This window comes from Alternaria incomplexa (assembly GCF_024043165.1).
Source record: "Alternaria incomplexa strain BMP 0042 chromosome Unknown scaffold_14, whole genome shotgun sequence".
Lineage (NCBI taxonomy): Eukaryota > Fungi > Ascomycota > Dothideomycetes > Pleosporales > Pleosporaceae > Alternaria > Alternaria incomplexa.
Window position 1 is genome coordinate 228,733 of NW_026249863.1, and position 24,884 is coordinate 253,616.

The 24,884-nt window shown below is 53.5% G+C and overlaps 9 protein-coding genes across 9 annotated transcripts; 7 read left to right on the forward strand and 2 right to left on the reverse strand.

Moving 5' to 3' along the window:
* Nucleotides 1-798: 798 nt before the first annotated feature.
* On the forward strand, nucleotides 799-2,309 carry J4E90_008800 (uncharacterized protein; the record flags this gene model as incomplete). The annotated part of the gene is made up of 5 exons (XM_051438322.1): nucleotides 799-960; nucleotides 1,013-1,049; nucleotides 1,099-1,166; nucleotides 1,212-1,588; nucleotides 2,045-2,309. The coding sequence occupies 5 exons, from the start codon at nucleotides 799-801 to the stop codon at nucleotides 2,307-2,309; spliced, it is 909 nt and encodes a 302-aa protein (XP_051287632.1).
* A 460-nt stretch (nucleotides 2,310-2,769) lies between these two features.
* J4E90_008801 (uncharacterized protein) lies at nucleotides 2,770-5,615 on the forward strand (the record flags this gene model as incomplete). The annotated part of the gene is made up of 2 exons (XM_051438323.1): nucleotides 2,770-2,776; nucleotides 3,178-5,615. The coding sequence occupies 2 exons, from the start codon at nucleotides 2,770-2,772 to the stop codon at nucleotides 5,613-5,615; spliced, it is 2,445 nt and encodes an 814-aa protein (XP_051287633.1).
* A 955-nt stretch (nucleotides 5,616-6,570) lies between these two features.
* Nucleotides 6,571-8,943, forward strand: J4E90_008802 (uncharacterized protein; the record flags this gene model as incomplete). Its single annotated transcript, XM_051438324.1, has 1 exon — nucleotides 6,571-8,943. One exon carries the CDS (start codon nucleotides 6,571-6,573, stop codon nucleotides 8,941-8,943), a length of 2,373 nt encoding a protein of 790 aa, XP_051287634.1.
* A 1,523-nt stretch (nucleotides 8,944-10,466) lies between these two features.
* J4E90_008803 (uncharacterized protein) lies at nucleotides 10,467-12,090 on the forward strand (the record flags this gene model as incomplete). Its single annotated transcript, XM_051438325.1, has 3 exons — nucleotides 10,467-10,840; nucleotides 10,894-11,145; nucleotides 11,199-12,090. The coding sequence occupies 3 exons, from the start codon at nucleotides 10,467-10,469 to the stop codon at nucleotides 12,088-12,090; spliced, it is 1,518 nt and encodes a 505-aa protein (XP_051287635.1).
* Nucleotides 12,091-12,222: 132 nt separating this feature from the next.
* On the reverse strand, nucleotides 12,223-13,632 carry J4E90_008804 (uncharacterized protein; the record flags this gene model as incomplete). Its single annotated transcript, XM_051438326.1, has 1 exon — nucleotides 12,223-13,632. The coding sequence occupies one exon, from the start codon at nucleotides 13,630-13,632 to the stop codon at nucleotides 12,223-12,225; it is 1,410 nt and encodes a 469-aa protein (XP_051287636.1).
* A 1,308-nt stretch (nucleotides 13,633-14,940) lies between these two features.
* On the forward strand, nucleotides 14,941-15,903 carry J4E90_008805 (uncharacterized protein; the record flags this gene model as incomplete). Its single annotated transcript, XM_051438327.1, has 1 exon — nucleotides 14,941-15,903. The coding sequence occupies one exon, from the start codon at nucleotides 14,941-14,943 to the stop codon at nucleotides 15,901-15,903; it is 963 nt and encodes a 320-aa protein (XP_051287637.1).
* A 660-nt stretch (nucleotides 15,904-16,563) lies between these two features.
* J4E90_008806 (uncharacterized protein) lies at nucleotides 16,564-18,700 on the forward strand (the record flags this gene model as incomplete). Its single annotated transcript, XM_051438328.1, has 2 exons — nucleotides 16,564-16,610; nucleotides 16,672-18,700. The coding sequence occupies 2 exons, from the start codon at nucleotides 16,564-16,566 to the stop codon at nucleotides 18,698-18,700; spliced, it is 2,076 nt and encodes a 691-aa protein (XP_051287638.1).
* Nucleotides 18,701-19,125: 425 nt separating this feature from the next.
* Nucleotides 19,126-22,707, forward strand: J4E90_008807 (uncharacterized protein; the record flags this gene model as incomplete). The annotated part of the gene is made up of 3 exons (XM_051438329.1): nucleotides 19,126-19,130; nucleotides 19,206-20,350; nucleotides 20,402-22,707. 3 exons carry the CDS (start codon nucleotides 19,126-19,128, stop codon nucleotides 22,705-22,707), a joined length of 3,456 nt encoding a protein of 1,151 aa, XP_051287639.1.
* A 608-nt stretch (nucleotides 22,708-23,315) lies between these two features.
* Nucleotides 23,316-24,753, reverse strand: J4E90_008808 (uncharacterized protein; the record flags this gene model as incomplete). Its single annotated transcript, XM_051438330.1, has 2 exons — nucleotides 23,316-24,138; nucleotides 24,188-24,753. The coding sequence occupies 2 exons, from the start codon at nucleotides 24,751-24,753 to the stop codon at nucleotides 23,316-23,318; spliced, it is 1,389 nt and encodes a 462-aa protein (XP_051287640.1).
* Between the last annotated feature and the right edge of the window lie 131 nt (nucleotides 24,754-24,884).

Below are 24,884 nucleotides of genomic sequence, written 5' to 3' on the forward strand. Positions count from 1 at the left end.
ACAAAGTTTTTAGTCCTCGCTTACGAAGTCCGCGAATGAGAGTTTACCGTCTCCTGTACGACATCACGCAAGCCGTGCCACGTTCCTGCATGTGTGTACACTCCGCTTTTTCGACTGATCCTCCCGAGTTCTCAGTGGCATCCTTTACCGCTCTGGCTCGGTACGACGCTCAAGATGGAATCGCATCCACGACTCCTTAGCCCGTGTGTAATATCACGATCTCACTTCCCAGGATGCTGGCGGCCGAAGGAGCCCTATGCATCGGGCTGAAACACTACATCCGGCGAACATGGTTGGTGACACCATAGCCACCATCACAAAACGAATGAACACGAACTGCTCGAGGTCGAACCATACACAACTTTTGCACACGCGTGCCGCTTGAAGTTGGAGCTACTTCTCCAACTTTTCGTGACAGCCGAACAGCTCACCATTGTGCAGGGACTGGGTTCTCTGCGTTCTGTAGATCCCGGGAAAACCGGAACGTCGCACGGGACGTGTTGAGACCGATCTCACACACTTCGTTGCTCTCGCGTTTTCGACTCGTGGCCATGCCGAAGGTTTTCTGACAGGGCTGCAGACCCTGGCACCCGCGGAGTAATTGGCGAATGTCACTGTTCGATGGGCGTACGGAAGGTGGGTACGTGCATAAGTGTGGTTAAAGGTAAAGCCACCGACCAATGCCCATACCACCCATCTCGTTCAGGGATCTGAGCAGGCTGTGAAATACTCCATGTTTCCCACAAAAGCAGCCTGATTCACCTTATCTGGTCGTCTTGAGACCTACGCTATCACACCATGGCTGGATCATTATCTGATAACCCGAGGGGCAGGCAAGCGGTCGAGATATCGTCCGTCTTCACTGGTCTGGCTCTCATCACCGTCGCCCTTCGACTGTATACGCGCTTCTTTATCATTCGCTGCGTGGGTATCGAAGATGCCGGCATCGCTCTCGCAATGGTAAGTTTATTACTACGTCATGTTATGTATACTCATGCTAACCTTCTGCCAGCTCTGCTCCATTGGCCTGACAATCGCCATTGGTATCCGTTAGTATACGCCTAACTACGTTATCTTACAGAAGCTGACCAGATGCAGAGGCCGAATATGGTATGGGCAGACACATCAACACAATACCAGACGACCATATGGTCAAGTTTTTGAGGGTGCGACACTCTCAACGTGTACTTTAAGGCTCTGCTAACATAAAGCGACAGACATTTTGGTCCAGTCTCATCGTATACTACCTGTCGCTCGGTTTGACCAAAGGATCCATGCTTCTCCAATATCGACGCATCTTCCCGACCAAGAAGTTCCAAATCGCGAACTGGCTTACGATGGCCGTGGTCGTCGCCTACACCGTCTGGACAGTCTTCTCCAGTATCTTCACCTGCACACCTGTACGAGCTTTCTGGACTCACGAGAAGTCTACTTGTCTTAACCAATTCGCCGTCTGGTTCACGAACGCCGCCATCAACATCCTTACCGATTTCGCGATCATTCTTCTTCCTATTCCGGTCATCCAGAAGTTAAATCTCGGGAAGAGGCAGAAGATTGGACTCATATCCATCTTCGCAGTTGGCGGATTGTGAGTATTCCTCCCTGCTGTTACCTTGTTTTGTCCATTCGGGCCGTCCTGCGAGCGCCTGATGTCTGTTACAAGGTGTAACACAAAGCTCACTCGATTTTCGCACGGTGCATCACTGTACCACCGGCTCTTCTCGTGATGAGTTACTCAGCGGGCATACCCCTACCATCAACTGTTACAAAGAAGTCACACTAACGCGCGATCCTGCAGTGTCTGCCTAGTCTCAATTCTCCGTCTACAATCTCTCGTCGCCATCTCGAACTCGGCTGATCCTAGTTACGACAACCCGCCTGCGGCGACATGGAGCTCCGTTGAGACCAACGTCGGCATTATTTGCGCCTGTCTGCCGTTGCTCAGGCCTTTGATCACACATTGGCTTCCAAGGGCATTCCCTTCAAGACACCGCAGCGCATATTCCCACTCTCGCCCACAAGGCGCTCGTACCTACGGGAGCAGGGGTGGCAGCAAGGCGCTGCGCACAAAAGACGACTACGTTCTAGACGTAACGAAGCGTTCTAATGGTTCGAGCGAGGACGCGAGAGACATTCAAGTCGTTACGGACATCCACGTAGAGGTGGATGGTGCCGATGGGAGGAGGCTGAGTGGCTGGAGAACGCCCGCTTCTCAGGCCACCTGGGCGGACGATATATCCCGCAAGGAAACACAAAGGGAAAACAGCACTGAGATGCTGGTAGATGAAAATGCGCGTGTGTCGAGGTAGATCCGAGACTTTTCTTTTGTTCAGTCCACACACTTTGACCTCACTTTATCACGATACCCCATGACCTACCTACTATTAATAGAGAGTAATCCGACTCTTGTAATGCCCTCATTCTTATATCTTTGTAATTATCCCACTATTCTCACGATTGTGCGCGTGAGCGTCACCTTCTCACCCCTCAATTGCTACGTCCCGGAACTTCAGTCCTGGTCAGAAAGATGCTGTCCAGCTCAACTGTCCCTCTTCTCTCTGCTTTCAATCATGACCAGAAGTCCCTGTTCTCGCCACCCCTATCAGAACCATGATTTATTTCCTACGTTCTTCCCACGACATCTTTCGCCCATCCAATCATGTTTCCTTGTCGGCAAACCACCCGAACCAAGCCAGTGACTTCAGGAAAAGAAGCGTACTTATCTAATCGAAGCTTCTGGACTGTTGCGCTGACTTCCCTTTCACCCAGATGCTAGGTGTTTGGTCAATATCGTTGAGTGTAAGTCGTACAAGCAACAAACACCTCGCTGAGCACGTTGATATACATATATCGCTGCGCAGTACTACGCTGGGGTCATCATCTACCTATATTACCTACACTACAGCTTCCCAGAATCTTCGCGGTATATACCTTGCGTCATTAAGAGAAGGAATCGCAAGCGTGAGGAGCTTCGCCAAGCCTGTACGTGATGGTCGCACAAGCCCATTCACGTGCATTCACTCGCAGCTACGACTAGTGTGGAGCTAGTGTAGTCAGCGCTACAGCTGACACTACCCTCTACTTAACCCAGGCGTACTTTCGGCCTCCGAACGATGGGCCACCACCACTTCTCGCAAGCTCGCATTTACTCCACCCAGTAACTGCAGCTTTGCACAGCTAACAAGCGCGCCGGTTCCATCTCCACTATCGACATACAGGCTATCTGTATGGTATACGGAGCCTGTATCCACGCCGAAAAGGTACCAACAGTCGCTATGGCGCCCGCTGCTGCGGTCACGAGCGACGGTCGCGCATCATCCGCTCATCCAAGGTCAGTGATTGCCTTCTCCAACTACATGATATATCCCCTGACTCTTCCCAGTGAGCGCGTACAGTATGCACGCCAGGCTATCCAAACCTCCATGACGTACTGGTCCGCTACCACGTACACATCTGTCGCCCCAAGCACACGGGCGCCGAGTATGTCGCGCCGCTCATTCACTGCGTCCGATGCGCCCATACTGCGAGCTCTCGACGACTTCCAGTCGCGCGGCCCCCATACCTTACAGCCTAAGTTATCCGGGCTAGAGTCCGATGACAAACATTCCACCACCAAGGGCCCTCGGGGGCTCCAGCAGCGGGCCAAGGTCGATGGATGCTTCACCACCGTTAACGCTACTGGCCAACCATCGCTTGTTGAGAAGTTCGCTATCTTCGTGGTCTGCACGTTCTTTGCACTATGGATAGTACGATCTGCCGCTGAGAGCATCGTTACTCTTGTTCCCTTTGCCGGCCTGGTATGGTTGGTGTTCGGTGGATTCCAGATACTTGAGCAGCAACAGCAGTCAGCTCAACTGGCGCCGATCATAGACGATGACACGTCTTGCGGTGTTTGTACGACTGGAGACATCGTGCCCTTAATTGAGGCAATGATCCTCGACCGACAGACCGCTCATGAAGAGTCGAAAGTGCCACAGTGGTTAGCCAGCTTTCGGGATATGTCTGCAGGCAGCGACCAGTGGATGTCGTCTCTTGGAAACGAAGAGAATCTGCCTCTCGTTACCGCTATCGCACCAAGTGCTCAAGATCCTACGGGGATATCCCATACTACCGAACCCCAGTGCGAAATCGTCGGAGACGAAAACGCTGCCGAAGCTGCTTGCTCCAGCAGTAACCAGATAGCAGCGCTTCAGCGTCAGCATGGCAAGCTTGTCTTCAACGACACTGATCAGTGGGCCCCGGGTGGTCGAATTTACAACCAACGCATGGCCAATCACCTCGAGCCAATCTTCATTGGTAGCGATGGTCAGTCGTACGAGGATGTCGACGCATGGTTTGGACGCCCGACCCAAGCAGACGCGCAGGACATCGCCTTCCTTCTCCACGTTTTGGAACCACATCTTCCGGAAGACCTGAAAGCAGCGATTGGAGCCCAGACTTTGGATACCCTTATCAAGACGCGATCACAGAATGGCAAGAACGTCCTCCTCCAGGAGCTCGAAATGCAATGGCTTCTCATCTGTCCCGGTACTATCGTCGCGCCCGGTTCACCCATTAAGACGTTGCAAGACATCAAGAACATCATCGAAGGGAATCGGAGGAAATTCACCCCTGCATGTCACTTTGATGTACGCCATTATGTGGGACTAGATCACCCTTGCCGACCGTATCTCCTTCAACAAGAAGAGATGGCGATCAACGAAGGCATCGCAGACTACAACACGCGTAACTGGAACATCGATTTCGAACCCTCCTTCGTTCGTGAACTTACAAGGGGCAAGCCAGAGCACGCCTTGCTCGAAAGCTACGAGCGAATTCCCGACTGGATGGAAGACATTGACCAAGGCGACCTACTTGATCCAAATGCTTTCCACGAGTGTCCATGCGGACAGGTCGCGATGTCAACGCTCGATAGCTACCACGACGAAAAGAAGCACAACTACAAGGAGATGAAAGGCTTCGAATCGTTCTTTCCGATCGAAGTCCTCGACGGTAGCGAGCTCCATGACGCCATGGCCGACCTAGTCTTGCTTCCTCAGTATTCCGAGCATGCGACACCGCCTCGTTCCCAGGAGATCGTACAGAACTGTGAGCTGCATAAGACGACCACCGAGAACATCTTTGTTCTAGTCGACACATCAGCCGAGGACATTAACGAGCGCATCAGCCATCCTGGTGGTTTACTTCCGGCGCCAGGCATTACATCCTCGTTCTACCCTCCTGGTTTCCAGACTACCATCGGTTTCTCGGAGATTCCTTACCGTCTGCTTCCCCCTCGGTGTGAGCACGGTCGCTTGCATCAGTTTGAGTTCACGCCTCAGACGATGGCGAGCAGGATGATGAACGCGAGTCAGATCGGCTGTACACAGTGCTTTCCGCATGGCCACATTGTTACTCGATGCCAGGAGTGTCTACAGCATTGCAATGCTCTGGCTGCGCCGCACGGCATGTGGGAGCAGCTCGATACCGCATATCATCCGACGGTAGACTTTGCTCAAGAGCAACACCAGGGCCACGACTTGGCACAGAATGTGCAGTCTAGGCGGGCAAAATCCTTGATCGCTGGCACTGCGCGCGCTACTCTTCACCCACCCGGTATGCCCTTTTTCATGTAAATGCTAGATCTCCAACTGACCCCAGACCTCCAGTTCGGCAGCAGGATCCCGACTTCCCTATCAACTCAGATTTCGAGGCTGCGATGCAGCGCGCAAACTGGCAATGAGCCGTTCGAGCTTGTTATACCTCTTGAGAGCAAGTTTGTACCTAAGTACTGTTCTCGCTCTTTCCTTTCTTTACTCGCTGTTTTGACCGAGATCGTAGAGGATTTTGAATGTACTCATTCATGTTGATTTGTTTAGCGTTTGATACCCGGTTTGGTGTCCTAAGAAGGCCATCCTTGTTTGCTTATGTTGACCATATAATGCCTATATCCGACTTACAAGTCATCAGTGTTATCAGCTTCAATTTATTTATATGCCCAATAATGCGCCATCGTTGTGAACATTGCGTTTCACTTCGCAACTATGTCTGGGCCATCTGGAAATTCAAATTCACCGCACGATAATGTTGGACCTCCGCCAACAGCAGTACCAATCTGGATGCCCCGAGTTGTTCATTCACCATAGTCTGTGCTGCTCCCGGAGCTGGCCCTAGCGTGGCTCCTGGTTGCGCCTTTGCGACTCAACTCTCGCTCGGTATATATGTCCACGCTCGAGCTGCAGAGTTTACCTCATTACCACTACACCACACCCTTTATTTCAACCCACATCGACTCACAGCACCAAGTACACTCGCCTGAAACTTACTGCCTTCACACCAAAAGGGCCTCAGCCGCGTCGGTGGGCTATCCGCTCCGCCGGCATCAGTCTCAACCGCCCCCTTATACTATCGCCGCAAGCGCTGGCCCAGGCGAAGTGCACCCACAGATTTCTCAACCGTCTGCCTACCTTTACACCGGCTGCGACAAAAGAAGACCCCATTGTGCAGATCGCCAGGATATCAGGCATTGCCAGGTTAGTTTCATCTGATGCGTTCAGTGCAGACCAAATGCTAAATCACTGCAGTCAAATCATGCAGTCACTCAACAAGCTCTTCCCGCCCATTATAATGGTCACATCATCGTCGTCTGCCGCGGATACGCCCTCAACATCTCCAAACGTCGGAAGCGTACTGCGTACCTCCGCGACTTCGAAGCTCCATGTTGAGATGATTGAAGACGACGATGACGAAGACTGCGAGTGTCCTGCTTATATTAAGTCGCTCGGTCCTAAGTTCCGCGGAGTCGAGGAGTTGGTCACTCATCCAAAAGCAGGCGACGATGGCTTTGGCTTGCTGAACCACATGGCTTCGTCCTCTCTGAGCTCCAATTTCGACTACGAGGGTGAGCTCAAAGACTACAAGCATATCCAAAGGATTCTCTTGGAGATGGGCGGCGAATGCGAAGCGCTCGCTGATCTCCCATACATTCACTCTTACTTCCGTGCAGAGATGCCAGATGGCAGCAAGATGATCATGGCAAAGCTGTATGATGCATATGCGAAACACCAGACAGGATATCCAGCTTTCCAGGGTAACAAAGTCGGCGACGAGGTTCTACAGAACGTCTTGGACCTAGCATGCGATGTGTCCAAGCACATGCCACATTTGCTTCTCCTCAAGAAGGACGCAGCTATTGTGGATGAAGAAGAGCCTCGCCTGAACATTGGTTGTTTTGAGCATCCTCGGCAGTTTCCAGCAGTGTGGAATGAAGACTTTGACGAGATTCCGTTGCCTCTTGGAGAAGAACTTGTGGTTATCGGGCTAAGTCGCTCCGGTACCCAACGCACGACCACGTACGAGACGATGAAAGTTCGCAAGGATATGCCAGCCGATCCAATAGTATTTTCATCTTGTCAAAAAGGCTTTGAAGCAGCCCGCGCGCTCGCAGAATATCAGAACGACGATGAGCAGATTCGCCGAGCTACACCAATCCCTGACTGCGACCGGCCTTGTTTTGAGGGAGGATTACCACTAGACGACGTACCAACAGCAGAGTGGGACCATCTTTACGATCTTCCAGGCGAAAACGATGGATTCGTCCAAGGCATCCTGGATAGACTGGAGAAGCTACGCGCTGAACCCGAGAAGTACGATCGATTAGTCGCAAATGATTCACACGAGTATGCGGCCGGCAGTATCCTTGGAGATCGAAAAGGTCTCGAAGAGAGCATGATCGCTGGACTCTGGAACAACTTATACCATCAAGAGGAGTGTGACACCGAGGCACTACGCGAACAGGGGCTGCTCGATCCCGAAGATGACTTTGGCGACAACCCAGAGTACATGAAGGCGAAGCAACTGTGGTGGGAGCAGAAGATGGGCATCCGCGGCACTGAAGCTATTGTCCGGTATCACATGAAACATATTCGTTCACGACGACGCCCCAACCGAGCTGCATACTTTTTGACCGAGGAAGACGATGCCACTCTGAATCGCAATTCGCCAGAATACCCAGCATCGCGTGCTAAACCCGTGGAGGTTCCTCAAGAATATCGAATCTACAACGAGCTTCATGACAGCCCAGTGGATTGGAAGGCAAAGTCTGAACGCTGGATTCGGGTGTGGCGTGTCTCAGTTACCAACATCGTCCAACACGACGACTTCGACGAGGAGTGTCGCGAGCCCTACGATGCGCTCGTGGAGTACCAAGACAGCCGCGAACCGGGCTGCGAAGCGCACGAAGAGCCAGAAGAGTTTGCACGCCCACTACTTGCGGGGCGCCGTGTTCCTACCATGGCTGCGCTGCAGCGGAAACGCAGCGATTCGGGTGTTCAGCTAGATAGCATCACTGGTCCCGTTGGCCTAAATGCTGGTTTCAATTGTGCACCCGGCAAGATTCCCGCGGCTCCTCCGCTTGTCAATCACAGCGCTTCTGTATTGAACTCTACAGCTCGCACGTCAGGCGGACTCATGGAGCATATCCTGAAGGTTCGCGATGATGAGGAAACCGATCCGGCTGACGCGGTGGCTAATGCGCCTTCTCCAAATTTCCTTAAGGCGTTCCTGGAAAAGAAGAAGAATCGCAATGCACCTTCTTCAAAATTTCTCAGGGCATTCTTAGAGAAGAAGGCCTTTGGAGGTGTTGTTAAATCCAGCATCCAAGTTCCGCCTGGCATTCTCGCCGACTATTCGGCAGTTGAGGATGAACTTCGTGATCAAGAATCAGGCATGCCCTGTAACTTGATGCAACACAATGCACCCGGTCCTGTCCCCATCCAGGGACGCGTCTGGGTACGCTCATCGAACCCCGAGATGAGCCGTGAACAAAATCGCGAACAGCAGGTCACTGTTCGGGATGGTATCGCTCTGACCCGGCCGAGAAATGATGCGGAGAACCGGTTGATGGATTTACTGCATCTACCTGTCAGCAAGGCTGACTCCATACATCGCCCTCGAAGGGAATGAAGAGTATCCGCTAGCACCGACCCAAGCAAATGCCCTTTCGTTATACAGCGTATGTTTGATGAAGACTGCGGGAGGCCTGGCCGAAAGGTAGAGGTGCTGGCGTGTTCGCGCTTTCGGCGCTGAGCGTGCGACGCGCAGGATCCACAGCTGGAGGTTCGGAGAAGGGCTAAGCTCTGCTTCGAGCAAGATTCGGCATCACAAGACATGTCATATGCCGCTATACATGCGAGCGTCTGGTGAGATGGAAGGGATTGGAGGTGTGACAGCATGATGGACGACGCGATCCCGACGCGTTGGCTGGAAATCGCGAAGTCTCGGACATGCTAGGCAATCCAATACGAGATTTAGTATTGCTGAGGGAGTCGTGGCTTTCTTCTCTCCTTGTTTTGCTGTTGTGAGTGCATTTGCATGCGGACCGGAGTGAAGACAGAGTTGTCGTGACTGAGGTTTGGGACGAGAGCTGAGCGCCGCGCTAGCCGAAATGAGCCACGTGATGACGTAGCGTGATTCTGCTGCTTACCCGTAGCCACAAATCAAGCCTTCTCCGCAAAGCTTGACACGCCATCTCGTCTCCACACAGTACGGGTGTGATTGCCGGTATCCATTCATCATTCGTCTGCTTTCGCGCCCTCTCTGTAATGGGGTCCATCAGATATGCGCAGCCGCCCTGTGTTGGGAAATGCAGAGTCAAGTCCTACTGCCGCACCTGCCTCCATCTTCAGCTATACTGTTGGTCAATATTGAGGTCTCAGCACAGTTCTTGTTGCCTCCCGCGATGGACTCTGGTCCCGGCTCGTTCCGGTACTACACCGAAAACGCGCGGTGTGCATAAGAGCGCTTCGGGAATAACAAATCAGACTACTGAGGATGAACTGTGAGTAAGCTAACGCAGTCAGCTCAGAAGCTCGCCGGTGGCTGCAAAGTTACCATTGCTCAAAGATTCAAGTTCGAAGAGCAAAGAAAGCGCTCACTTCGATTTGTTTCAAACCCAGAAACCACAATGCCTAGGTAGGTACCGAGTCTGTCTCCGAAGAAAGACAATGATGCAAGACTGAGAGCATTACGCGGTCACCATCGTCACGATCAACAAGATGGGAGTAATTCAAGATCCGAGCAAATCAGACCCCTGTCGCGAACTCGTGGTCAGCCTCATGCTCCGCAGCCAATCTTCAGTCAACCTCGAACCACTAGGCCTTCGGCAGTTGGTGGACATCCCCCGGAAAAGCCACAACCCCAGCTATAGACAAGACAATATAGCCAGAATGGGCAAGCTTGATCGAACATCCCATGCACGTTACCGTTCATCGCCGCATGCACGCCAGGGCTGCGTACCCGTCACTTTACTACTCTCAATAGTCATGATGTCGCTTCGGGTGACGTATGCCTGGTGGAGTTAGTGGTGAAGGCATTGGGGTGGGACGATATTACTGTCGCCCGGTTGTGTATAAAAAGGTGGGTAAGCCGTCCATCTACTCTGCAGTTGCACGGTGAGTTAGCAGTGCAACGAGCAATTCCTTTCCAAAATGCTCTATTCCTCATCCGCCGCGTTCCTCTACTCCCTGGCAGGTCTTGCCAATGGCCTACCTGCACCAGCACCTCAGGCGTCAGGAGTTTCTGGTGGCTCATCCGTGCCAGGCCCTGTCGATCCCTCGCAAGTCCTGAACATGCCACTACCTCCCTCGGCATCAGGCTCGTTGCGCGGTTCCGATGACTTACAAGGGTACAACCCTTCAAACCCAGTCGACATGACGTCTACAGTTATCCCACCTGAGGACTTTGAGCTCGCACCAGGGCAGTCAGAAGATGAAGATTTGGGATTGTATATCGATCTCGCGAATGTGAAGAACCCACAGCCGATCCGTGGAGGTAATACAGGACCGACTGAACCTGGTCCACGGTAAGTTCATGGTCATGTCCAAAGTCTGTGTCTTGGCTGATACCTCACTGCAGTACTCCAGCGTATGATCGTCTGAATAGCGACATTTACGCCCCACCCGGCTCCGATATGGGCGAAGTAAGCAATGCGAAATGGCCATTCGGTCTCAGCCACAATCGCCACGGTCTCGCAGGCGCAGGATGGGCACGATCGCAAAACACCGATCAACTACCATCTTCCGTCGCCATGGCGGGGACAAACATGCGGCTAAGTCCCCATGCCTACCGCGAGCTCCACTGGCACAAGCAAGGAGAATGGGCATACATGTATATCCCTCCCACTCGCCGCTCACCCAACAAAGCTAACCAAATATCCCCAGGTTAAACGGTAGCGTGCGTATCGCCTCCATGAACGAAGCGGGCCAAACCTTCGTCGACGACGTCCAAGAAGGCGACGTCTGGTTCTTCCCCCCAGGAATCCCTCATTCCATCCAAGCCTTCGAAAACGGCTGCGAATTCCTTCTCATCTTCAACGATGGTTCCTTTAGTGAAGAAAACACCTTCCTCCTCTCCGAACTCATGTTGCGGAACCCGGAGTCCGTGGTAGCCAAGAACTTTCGCACATCCGTCAAAACAGTGCAGAACATGCCTCAAGAACAACTTTGGATCTTCCCCGGTACACCCGCGCCAAAGGATATCTCAGAGCAAAATGTAACGGGCCCAGCGGGCGTGATACCAAAAGAAGGCGCATACTCCTACCACTGGAGCCAGCAAGAACCCGCCCGCGTCCCCGGCGGCACCATCAAGATCCTCGATCCCTCCACCTTCCCCATCGCATCCACCTTCTCCGCGGCTCTCATCACCGTCGAACCCGGCGCCATGCGCGAACTCCACTGGCACACCACCTCAGACGAATGGTCCTACTTCATCGCCGGCTCCGCTCGCTTAACAGTCTACGAAGCACCCGCCGCATCTCGCACGTTCGACTTTACGGCTGGGGATGTCGGGTACGTGCCTGTGCCTAATGCGCATTATCTTGAGAATACAGGGAACGAGACGCTGGTTTATCTGGAGGTGTTGCAGAGTAGTCAGTATAGTGATATTAGTGTTAATCAGTGGTTGGGGATTACGCCGAGGCAGATTGTTAAGGATCATTTGAATGTGGGGGATGGGTTTTTGGATGGGTTGACGAAGGATCATGATTTCGTTGTGCGGGGGAATAGGGATTTGGGGACGACGGATTTTACGCCGGGGGAACATGGGGGTGCTTAGGTCATGGAGATGTGCTTGATGGTATAGTGTGACGCAGATGTTGTCTCGTAGTTTACCACGTAATAATGTAATACATGTATCGATCTTCCTTCCACATCATCTCCCACTCGCTGCCTGTCTTTTCCACACCATCTACCCCAACCTCTCCCTACACAACCCCACCGCCACATCCGCCGTCGCCCCATCAAAGAAATCATTAAGAATCACCACCACCCCCTCCTCCCTCATCAACTTCCTCCCCACATCCCCCTTCAACAACGGTAAGATCTTATGATCACACACCGGTTTCGTGGCTAATATCGGACTGGTACTAACATCCGAATCAAGCACACTAGCAATAATCACATCCCTAATGTTCGTTGCCGTGGCCTGGCACTGCAATAACGTAATAGGGTGGCCTCTAGGCGGATCTTCACACATGGAAGACAGTTTCTCGACCATGGAGTCACCAGTCAGAGTAGCATTTGCAGCGTCGTCGTAGTTTGAAGCTTGGCCGCAGTCTTTCAGGATGATAAGGCGGGTATTTGACTCGCGGAGGTCGTGGATGGTTTTGTGCATCATGTCGTCCTGGTTCCCCGCTTTAAGATCTTTATCGCGCAGGATATCGTTGAGCGCATCTCGTAGTTCGTCGTCGTTAGGCCGGGGACAGTCGCCTGGCACGCCATCCCATCGGTTGTGCACAACAATGATTTCGTCTTTATGGTCGACTAGAAACCGCGTGATGTGATCGAGTAGCACGCGATACGGCATCCCTGGTATGGCGCCATGTTGGAAATACCAGGTATCATCCAAGGGACTGACTTTTTGCATCTGACGGTGGCATTTCGCGGGGCGGAACTCGAAGTAGCGCGCCCCGATCTTGAGGATAGTGTCGAGCGTGTCTTTCTGGGTTATGGCTAGTGCGCGGATGATGTCTGGTGCGATCCGGTTTATGGCGCCGTCGCCGACTTTGTTGATGATGGTGAGGGCGTGGGGAAGACTGCGGCCGAGGACTTCTTTGATGATGCCTGTGCCGGCGTTTTTGAGGAGGGAGAGACTGCTCGACATGTTGTTCATACCGATGTCGTGGGCGGAGGGGAGGACCATTTTGTGGAAGGGGCGGTTGGACTTGTCTGAGCCTTGGGGTATGATGTCGCGCATCCAGTTCTCGTAGTTCTTTGTGACGGTCACGTAGCATTGGTGTTGCTTTGGTAGCTCGGCGAGACCTGGTCCGGCGTCGTAGAATCCGTAAGAAATGACAAGGTCATTGGCGAAGATGCTGGGTGTTTGTTCCATGTTGACCATTGATCCGTCTTCTAACTTGCCTGTCATGCTGTTGATTGCAACCCATTGTTTTGTGAGCTCGCGGCCATCCTGGCGAACGATGAATTCGAAGTTGCCGGTGAACTTGAAATGGGGCAAGTTGGATGACTCTACTTCGAGATGATCGTGGAGGAACTGGTGTTGGTCGCCTCTTTTGACATTGCCCCTTGGTACCGTGTACTCAACCTCGACTCCATCCACCGCGATGTAGGTGAAACATCTTACACCCTTGGAAGGCATTTCCAACTCCTGTTCTTCTCTTTCAAACAGTCTCGTAAATGTATCGTTCGCACTAGATCAGTCCCAACCTTAGCGGGTCTATGCCGGGGGGATCAGAGATGTGCAGCATTTTGAGCTAGGGAAGCGGGGCATCATCTCATATAGCACGACAGCGGGCGATCCGTCAGCCACGCGTTTTCAGCTCTGTCTAGACTCTACGGGTCGTTAGCGGTGGCTTAGCTGTGGTGTTGAAGTGGGGGAAGCCGCTGGGCGCACCAATTAGGCCCAGCAGCCATGGCACGCTACTCGGGCCGACGCCAACCTTGTAGAGCTGGTAGCTCATTGACGACTATTTTTGTAGTTATAGAAAAAGTCCGGGTTCAGCAGATCAGAAAACGGGGAGCTTTCGTTCTTTTGGCTGCACATCACTAATGGCGGTCCCGTGCATGATGACTGTTGAGCTACCCTGAACCTCTGCCGGCCATAGGTAACACAAGGTAGTTTTTTGCCTTTGATTTGATGAAGTCAATCAAATGAACATTGAGTTCAGACGTATCAAGGATACGCTGACTTGTTGTGACGGTATCGACACGAACGACAGGAGAATCCCGAATACTTGTCATACCGTCGATACAGCTTGACGCCGCTGCCAATGAGCCAAGCGGAGTATCGTATATCCATCTCATGATCGACCGGAATGAGCCTAAAAGGAACCTTGGACACTACAAGTTCACCTGAAACGGGGTACATGTTGGGACTGGGCAGTCTTTTCTTGCCGTCAGGTGAGAACTTAGATGTCTTCAGGCTATATTCGGATGTACAGGTGAAGGAGCAAGGCCATAATGTTCACCAGCTTTTACCGGCAAACCGAGCACCGCGGGCCGTTGTTCGCCAGATATGCAGGCGAAGATGCACCTTTCTGTTGGATCTGCATCGCCGGCATGGAAGTATATGCACCGAGAGGGCGGAAGACCCAATAATGTTCAGACGGAGCAGCTAAGCGGGCTGTAAGAGAGTCGAGATGAAACAAGCTATGTGTTTCAGTGCTGGTGGGTGATGCGTGGATGCTGGCAGGAGGTGTTGGTGGGGCAATGAGCTGTTGCCCCTCACCCCAGGGCTCTCGTTGCGAGTACCTCCCTTCTAGAACAAGTAGCTCCATACCGCCTGTTGTCATTAGTGTGAGCTGTCCCCAATTGATTTCCTGCCATTCCACCATCTAATTCCCAATTGCAGTCCGAGCAATCAATCAAACCCGCAAACAAGCCGCTTCGAGTTATACAATAGATACCCCACCATCACCTCGAGCTACAGCAACAACACATCGTCATCATGGTCGACCGTGCGAACCGCCCATCAGCGCTGAACGCGCCTACCGCGTCCGCACCCGGCCCCCAGGTCGACATTGTCGGAGAGGGCGGCAGCCAGAAGGTCGTCGCGAGACTGCCGTCCGGTGAGAGCGTCGAGGTGCTGCTCTTTGGAGCCACAGTTACTAGCTGGAAGAGCAGCGGCGGAAAGACTGAGAACCTCTGGTTGAGCGATGCGGCCGATCTGACTGGCAAGAAGCCTGTACGCGGTGGTATCCCCGTCGTATTCCCCGTCTTCGGTCCTCCTCCCAAGGAGGGACACGCCACTTCGTCGCTTCCACAACACGGTTTCGCGCGTGGATCGCGCTGGGAGTACATGGGCAAGTCGACTGCGGAGGATGCTCTCGACTCCAACTCGGTCAAGCTCGACTTTGGCCTCGACCGCCAGTCGCTCAGCGAAGAGTCGCGCAAGGCGTGGCCGCTGGACTTCGGCCTCGTATACAGCGTCACACTGAGCAAGGACAGCCTACAGGCCGTTCTCACTGTCCGCAACGAGGGCGAGGAGAGCTTCGAGTTCCAGTTCCTGCTCCACACCTACTTCAGGATTCAGGACGTGTCCAAGATCGCCATCACCGGCCTGTCTGGCACCGAGTACGTCGACAAGGTCCTCAACGCCTCTACCCACACCCAGAGCGACAACCAGCTCAAGATCACCGGCGAGACAGATCGCGTCTACAAGGACATCAAGCAGGACACCACATCGATCACCGAAGACGGCAAGCCTCGCTTTGACGTCATCCGCGACAACGTCAAGGACACCGTGACGTGGAACCCGTGGATCGAGAAGGCAAAGGCCATGGGCGACTTCTCACCAGACGACGGCTACAAGAACATGGTCTGCGTCGAGATCGGTGCCGTGGACGGCTGGCAGAGGCTGGAGAAGGGCGAGGTCTGGGAGGGTGGTATGTTGGTCAAGAGCCACTTGTAGGAGACAAGAGCACGCCAACTTAGGAAAACCCTGAACAGCCTGGAGTCTACGTTGACGTTGGGTCACCTACTTTGCAAGTTTTTGTCTTGATGTAGTCTGCAGACCTGTTCAGGTTTTTCTTGTATGAGGCGGGAGGGGGATGAAACTGTGCATGGATCCGGTTTACTGATAGCCTGGGGACTGCCTAGGTAGAGCACCTGAAAATAATGATGAGTCTGGCCAGTCATTGTTGGTATGCACTTGCTATGAGACGGTGACAGACCCTTGCCAGCTGGGACGCCCTTGCCGTTCCACTCTCCCCACCAAAACCTGCGCGCCGTCCAAACAACACACGACACCATGACAACAGTCAGCGCTACCTGAGGAACACGGTCATGCCACTTCTACAAGACAGTCGCGAGGCCTTTCGCTACCCCTTCTGCTATCCGCTGTGGGCTATCGACTAAGGTCCCTGCCTATACCGGCCTTTGTAGCTTCCCCGCACCGCACGAGGTGGTACGACCGCACATATCACATTCACATTTTCCATATTGAAGGCAGTTACGTCAGCTCGATTGTTTACGTGGGCGACACGCTGTAGACCGCTGTCAAAGACGTTGCGCGCCCTTCCCAAGCCGACACCCCTACGACAGGGCCGACGGGCGCAAGTCGCACCAAAACATGTCGCTGATTCCCTACGCCCCAGCTGAGTCGCGGGAGATTGTGCTGTAGGTTCCTATGAGGATATACCATGCGACAACAATGACATGGTGCTAACGAACATCACAGGCGTCATGGTTCTGCTGTTGTCGTGTACGACCAGCGCTCAAAACAACTCTCCCTCCGCGATGCCTCCCACGCGACTGATATCGGCTCTACGTCATGTCCGTACTGTCACCGATCCTACCGCGAACCATCACCCCATGACGAACACGACAGCGACGCGGAGGAACATACTGCGCCTGGCATACCCACCGAAAATGGCTTCGTCAATCCCGCATACTTCCAAATGCTGCGCCGGAGTCAGCCAGGATCAACAGAGGGATCGCGACCCTCATCACCACATAAACAACTAGCGCCTGCCCCTTTGCGCATGGGTAGCTTCGAGCCGCCTGAGGGTTCTGAGTTTGTGGGAAGCACACCGATCCAGCCCGCTCGAAGCCAGGGTATATCTGCCAGAGCCTTCAGTCCCAACTACTTCAAGGACTTCTTCATAGAAGAGCGCGAGCTGGGCAGAGGAGGCAAGGGTGTGGTCTTGCTGGTGCAGCATATCCTCGACGGCGTGCACCTGGGCAAGTTCGCATGCAAGCGCGTGCCAGTCGGCGACGATCACGAATGGCTGGAGAAGGTCTTGATCGAAGTGCAACTACTGCAGACCCTGTCGCACGAGAATCTGGTATCATACCGGCATGTATGGCTGGAGGACTACCAGATATCTAGCTTTGGCCCAAGCGTACCGTGCGCGTTCATACTGCAACAGTACTGCAACGCTGGCGATCTCCACGACTATATTCTAGACTCTATGAAGACATCTGTAACCAAGGAGCAGATGAAGGAGCGACTCAGGAGGAGGTCCAAGGGCCAGCTGGAAGATCCAGAGGACGTGCATGGACCGCGTCGCATGCACTTTGAAGAGATCATATCCTTCTTCAAGGACATCACGTCCGGCTTAAGTCACCTTCATGCCAACGGCTACATACATCGAGACCTGAAGCCTAGCAACTGCTTGCTCCATCGTACTGGCCGCAAGATCAAAGTTCTAGTCAGCGATTTCGGCGAAGTGCAGTCCGCGAACACAGCGAGGAATTCGACAGGAGCAACTGGAACCATCTCATACTGCGCCCCCGAAGTGCTTCGTCAAGAGCGACCTGGAGGTGCTTTTGGCAACTTCACAACCAAGTCTGACATCTTTTCGCTCGGTATGATCGTCTACTTCATGTGTTTTGCACGACTGCCATACCGGAACGCGGATGGTATCGATGAGGACAACGAGGACCTAGATCAGTTGAGGGCTGAGATCTCGACTTGGGCTGGTATCGACGACGAACAGCGGGTTCGCTCAGACTTGCCTGAAAAGCTATACAGATCGCTGAAGACGCTCCTCGCCATCAACCCCGATGAACGCCCAGGTGCAGAGGAAATCCTGAATGTCCTGAAATCACCACTGGTATTCGACGAGTACAATGCATATGCAGGCCCATCGGGTCTAGACGAGTTTAGTCCTCGCATATCGCGAGCCGACACGCCCAGCCCTTCACCTAACCAAGGTAACAAAAAGCGTGCTTCGATCAACTACACACGGCCAGGTCGATCGCATCTCAGCGCAACTGTCATGGACCGCTCGCCTAGTCCGCCACGTCCGCAGCCGATGAGGAGGCAGTCATCTGAGGATGGGGCGGTGATCCTAAGGAGGAAATTGGAGTTTCCGCCGCCCCCTTCTGGAGGGAGAACGCCATCACCACAGCGTCTCATGCTCCCTCCACCGCCACCTGCGAGTGCATCATCAAGACTGTACAGACTGTCAAGGAATCCCGCTGCCATTAGCACTACCAAGACTTTGCTGTTCTGCGCAAAGGCGTATAGTTTGCTCTCGCCCTGCCAGCCCTTTGCGGCGGATCCGCGCGTCCTGTACCCGTTGTTGTGCATAGCATCACTCGACTTCTTGCATGCCGGCATATCTATCAGGGGAAGGCCAGTCGATGTGGGTGGGTTAGGACGCTCAGTAATACTTCTCCTGGCACACATGGTGGTTGTGGGTGTTCTGTGGAGATGGAATCGACTTTGCGCAGGTCGAAGTGTTGCTTGGGATGGCATGTAACGGATGTTTGGGAGCGGAGTATGGTTGTGACAGATCTGATTTATGATACCTCTATAGCATTAACACGAAGCAACAAAACCATCATAATAATACTTCTGAACGTCGCAGTTGGGTGCAGTGCCTTTCAATTCGAGTTGTTCGACGCGCCGCGCACGTTATGACGGGCGTCGGTGGCTGGGTGGGGCCTGGGTTCGTTAGCTTTGTTTTGGAGTAAACACGCTGACCCGCTTCGTCTTCAACACTCATCGCACTTTCCACTACAACGCGCCCCAAGACACCCCATCATACTTGGGCTGGAACTATTCTTGGAGGTAATGATATAACTTCAGTAGTCTTTACGAAGTATCTTTCTCATACCCTATTCACGTGTTTACCACGCGACGCGACCCACCACAAGCTGCCCGCCGCAGCCTCGCAATTTCGACATGCAGTCGTCTCCTCCTACAAGTGACGGGAAAGCGCGCGCTATTCGAGAACTATCACGCAGCCTCAGCCACAGCCCCAGGAATATCACCTCGCCATCACCACCACCAAGCGACTCGAATCCCACGCAGCGCTCGGGCTTCGGCACCAACACGTCTCAGTTCTTTGACGACCCGGACATTCTCATGTCCACACAGCACAACATTGGCGAAGATACCAACACACTCCCAGCATACCCGCACATTCGGTCAACAGCCAAGAAGATGAACACTTGGGCACCGTTCCGCTCCCAGCAGGTCCAGCCGGATACATCCATGGTAAACAAGGAGTTCGGCGACTTTGACCACAGCATATCAGACGAGGAAAGCATGGCCGTAGAACAGGCACGAGGTAACCGCAGCAACCGCGGTACTCCCAGCAAGATGAGCTCTCAGTTTAACAGCCTTTACGACATCACACCCCCCACCAACCGGTCGCGCAAGTCATACCAGGCAGAGACTGGTAGCCTTCGACGCGACGCGGCAATCCGACGCGCCTCACGCAACGACCTTGATACTGCATCGCCGCGTCCTGCAAGCAAGCGCAACTCCCCCGCCCTCTCTACCAAGGAAGACCGCAAGCGTACTTCTCTCGCACAGCTGCACGCGAAGCTATCGGAGGACGAGTCATCGTTTATGGAGCACCGACCACCAACACTGACCATGGAGTCGGCCAAGAACACGCGCTGGGGCAACAGGAGCCGACAGACCTCCCTCCAAACTGACGGCAACGTCGACCCGCCGCAATCAAAAGGCACATCTCGCTCCAGACCGGCCACAGCACAGAACGCGACTGCGCAGTCGTTTATTCTGCCCGACATCCCCAACCTTACCGAGCTTGTCTCTGGCGTCTTCGACGATGGCACACCAGTCTTTTCCAAGACCGCACCCTCAAGATCACGCTTCGCTGCTCCTCCATACGGTGGTCGCCGACCATCGCATATTCCCATCGACGGCGCGCCCATTCCTGATGAAGAGAAGGCCATCTTCGCTGCCCTCCAGCAACTACAGGAGAAGATTGCAGACATGGAGCGTGAGCGTGAGGAGAAGGACAAGAAGATGGATGAGCAGGAACTGGAGCTGATCGAGCTGAGAGCGACTACACAAGCTCAAGAGAAGTTGCGACGAAGCGACAGCGCGCAGGACTCTGATGCTGGCGGAAAGAGCGGCTGGAAGGTCGAGAAGACGCGTAAGTTGCTACAGAAGATGGAACATGTATGACTTTACTGACAATGGCTAGGTCTTGACGCGACAGTACAGACCCTCCGAACCAAGCTTGATCGCGCCGACCGCAAATTCGCCGTACTCGAAATTGAGAAGAAACGCCTAAGCACCGAGCGCGACAACATGGCGAACCAGCTTGGGGTCGCATTCCAGACCTGCGAAGAACTTAAGACCGAGAAGAACGCATTGAGCCACGAGAACGAGCAGCTCCGCCAGGAGATTGACAACCTTCGCGAACAACTCGAGCAAGACCAGTCACACCACCGCGAAGAGACAACTCAGCTCCGTCAGCAGTTCGACCAAGCCGCGAATGCGACCCAGAGGGAGAACGCCAACCTACATGCCGAGTTGGCTCGCGTACGCGCTCAACAGGACGAGAACACCCAGCAGTTGACTCGTAGGGATATGGAACTGCGAAAGGCGCGTCAAGAGCATGCTGAGTATGCCCGTTTGAAGTCCGACCACGAGTCGCTCAAGGCTCAATTGGCAGAATTCAAGGCAAAGCGCGAAGAGGAGGCTCAGCGCTGGTCTCGTCAGGAAGCTTCGTTGCGAGCTCAGGTTGGCCGACGTGACGACACCATCCGACACTTCGAGGATATGACACAAGAACGTACCAACGAAGCCATGCGTTTGGACAATGAGAACCTCCGAAATGAGCTTCGCGAACTGCAAGCCCAGCAAGATGAGGAAAATGAGGAGTGGGCCAGGAAAGAGGCGGAGTTGCAGCGAAAGATTCGCCAGCGTGAGAATGCTCGCAAGGCTAGGGACAGCGAACAGCACTTCGACGATACCACCGGCCCTGTTTCGAGAACTAGGGATACGGAGCACATCTTCGAAGACACTCTACAACGCAAGCCTAGCTACCGCCGCGAGGACACACGCACACGCATCAGGAACCGTGTTCAGCAAGAAGTCCGCAACAGCAAGGTCGCTGGAGTACCAAACCAAGAGAGCCCGCGGAAGTCGTTTACCGGACATTCGCGATTCTCAACCCGCAGTGTGTCAGCACCTGTTCCCGCGGACAAGCACGCTCGCGCCGAGAGTGATGTGGAGTCGACAACCGATCTGTCTCTTGCACCTCGCGCAACTCTTCGCATCTCACGGAACCCCACTTCTACGAGACAGACCACGACCGTTCAGCCTCCTGCCGACCTGAGTCTGACAGAGTTGAGCTTCTTCCCTCAGGAAGAGATTGCTAGGCTTCGACGATCTCTGGAAGAACAGCGAGCTGCCGAGCGCCATGGTGCTTCATCTGCCAGGACTGAAGAGCCAGTCCGCGAGGATACCGTTCGCTCGCAGCGCCAGACTCGGGAAGATACCGTCAGGTCAGTCGCTTCTGCTAAGAGCGAACGACGACCCTCTCTTGTGCGCAAATCGTCACTCAAGGACACCACACAGCGCACCACCAACACTAATTTCGAGGAAGACACTGGCAACATGTCGAACTTAGACGCCGACGCTGAAGCCACCCAAACAAAGCAGTCAGCCATTGACGCGTCTATGCTCAGCAACACCAGCCGCAGACGCCGCAGCGCTCCCACCGAAATGACATCCGCATTCATCCTCCCCGACATCAAGCTCAGCTCCACAAACCAAACCAACGCTTCACGCAAACCCATCACCAAAGACCACGACAACGACAACTGCACCGTCTGCCGCCGCGAAGGCTACACCACAGCCACCGGCCCCCTCCGCGTCCCCAAACTCGTCTCAGCTTCTTCCCCCACAGCCGACGAACCCGATGCCACCCTCCGTCCCGCACAATCCCCGCGCGAAGCCCTCGCCCTCGTCGTCAAAGGCCTAAAAGACGAACGCGTCCACCTCTGGGCCGAGCTCGCCGTCCAAGCCGCCCTCCTCGAGCAGCACGACCCTAGTCTGGGTAAGCGCCGCCGCGACGCCCTCAACGCCTCGATCCAAGACCTGCACCGCCGTCTCGAATGGCTCGACATGCAGATCTACCGCTTGCACGACGTGCTCGAAGGCCAAAAAGCCGATGAGTTAACTGAAGCGGAATTCGAAGACCTCACCCAAGAAGTCCTTGTTCAACAGTCTGAACAAGAGCAAGAGCAAGACGGAAACACGGAGAAATCGGTAACTACTGGTGGAAAGAAGAAGGCGAAGAAAGTTACGATCCGCAGCTTTGTCGATGAGGATGAGGATGAGAGTGTGGAGCTGAGGCGTAGTGCGGCGCAACAGGATCACGGGGCGGAGGAGAGTGGTGATGAGACGCATGAGCTTCCTTGGGAGGGGTTTGGTGAGGAGAGTATGGAGGGGGATGTTAGTTTTAATGCGCTGGAGGGGTGGAGGGCGAGTGTGCATTAAGTTTGTGTGAGAGGAAAATTGTCTTAAGTATTCTGTTCGATGAAAAGTAGGGTTGGGTGTTGCATTAGGGTGTTTTCTTTGGATATCGGGAAATTGGGGACTTGCATTGTTAAGGGCATTGGGTATCGGCGTTCCTTTCTTCTCTGTTTTGAGTATGCGGATGGCGGTTGGATTCTTTCTTTTCCTTACCTTCTTGGGTACTCTTCTTCTTCGTTCGTTGGCATTGCGGCTCTTCTTGTAGACTGCCAGTCGCTCGGCATCTGGCTCGGTATTCATGTCTCGGTTCTTTCGGCTTGAGACCTCGACTCACCCTCTCTTTGGGTTTGAGTTGGTCTCGCTGGAAGAATAGGGACATGGATGTAGATTCATTTGCTCGGGCATTGGAAGCTTCAAGAACGGGTCACAGGGTCAACAATGGATCATCCGGAATAGTCTGGATATGAAGAATGGAATACATCGTCTCATACATCTTCATTGAAACATTCACGTGTTCTTACATCCACAACTGCCTCTTTTCACTCGGTCTTCCTTCACTTAATCCTCGCCCCGACCGACATCCTCGTATGTGTGCGAACACCCGTGGGGTGTAAAATCTCCTACCAAAAGCCCTAAGGTGACTGACTCCTTTGCCGCCGTATACGCAAACCCCTTGGCATATCTCCCCCAAACGCACCAGTAGCCTGCCATATACTCGGTCCCGCCTTCCTAGTCTGCTCCATGGGTGGGCCTTCTTCTTCAGAAGTTCCATCTTCTGCGTCGTCTACGAACTCTTCCTGGATAACAGGCTCAACACGGGCTCTTGTATTGGCTTCCTTTGTAGGTTGAGTACTGGGCTCTGCTGTATCGCGTTTATCTATCTTGTAGTGTGGGATTGATGGAGACTTCGGAGGTTGGCTGCTTAGCCGTGTCTGCTGTGTGACTGGACCGGGACCCGCTCTCCCTTTCGTTCTATTATTGATGGGCTTGAGCGGCTCTTTGAGCCTGAGCGGCTTGAACCGCTCGAGATGCATTATTTCAGCCGGTATGGGTAGATCCAAATGCGACCCCCATTCCGAAGGAACATATCCTTGCGGGCTGTTCTGGGGCTCAGGAGATGTTGGAGGAGATATTGCCGCTGACGCACCCTGGTACAAAGGCTGCGTGGATTGTGTTCGAATAGTAGCAGTGGATTGAGACGTCTGCGATGAGTCGTGACGGGGTGACCTTGATCCCTTCCTAGAACGCGGTGATGAACGAGGTGGCCTGTTGCCATCTTTGTCTAGAGGTAAGATTCGATCAACGTATTGGGTCACTGACTCCGAGAATGCCAGTATTTGTGTGGTCTGCTCAGCCGGCTTAGTACGTTGGTTCTGCTTTTCGAATGTTGAGACCTTAATCGAAGCTTCTCTAAGGTTTTCAAGTAGTTCGATCTGCTGGAATTCGCGTCCGTCTCTGTTTAGAGTCAGCATCATTGGCTCTCCGATGCGGCCTTCAACTATACCTGATGCTTTGTATGACCTTGATGCGCTTCTCCACCGGCATGCCAAATTCCTGTTCTATCTCCTTTCTTTGTTGAGTTGTGAGTACTGACTTGAGGTACACAAGTTGTTCGTCTAGCAATTCCATATTGCAGACATTCGTAAACCCGTTCATGCTTTGTCTCGCTACGCTAAGGGAGGCGCGTAGGTATTCTAGATAGCTCTTGCTACGGTACCAATCGTAATGGGCGCGGGCTACTTGATAAGCGGTATGCTGGTAGATAGGATCTGTAGACAGTGCGTCGACAGTGTATGACAATTGCTCAAAATCTTGTATAGCTGCTTCAGTCCAGTCGGCTAAACGTTCTTGAGCTGACAGGACCAGTTCTGTCTGTTTCTTTTTGGTAGAGCAGGCATTGTAAAATTCGTAAGTAAGAGCTGTAAATATGCTCATCTCGTTAACCAATTCTTCGAGTTCGCGTCGCGCAAATTTGACTGATCTGGCTCCGTCACGGAGTTCGCGGCCGAGTTTGAGTATGACTGGCCCCAGAGTGACTGCTGCTGCTATAGTACCAAAGATCTCCGCCATAATTTGAGTGAAGATTAGTTCAGAGAGACTGTATTGAGAAACTTCGCTGGAAGCAAGAAAGTTAGAGATTGAAAACCTGAAGGACACGCCGGTATGCTCAAACACGACACAGTCTTTTAGAGGGCGCAGCG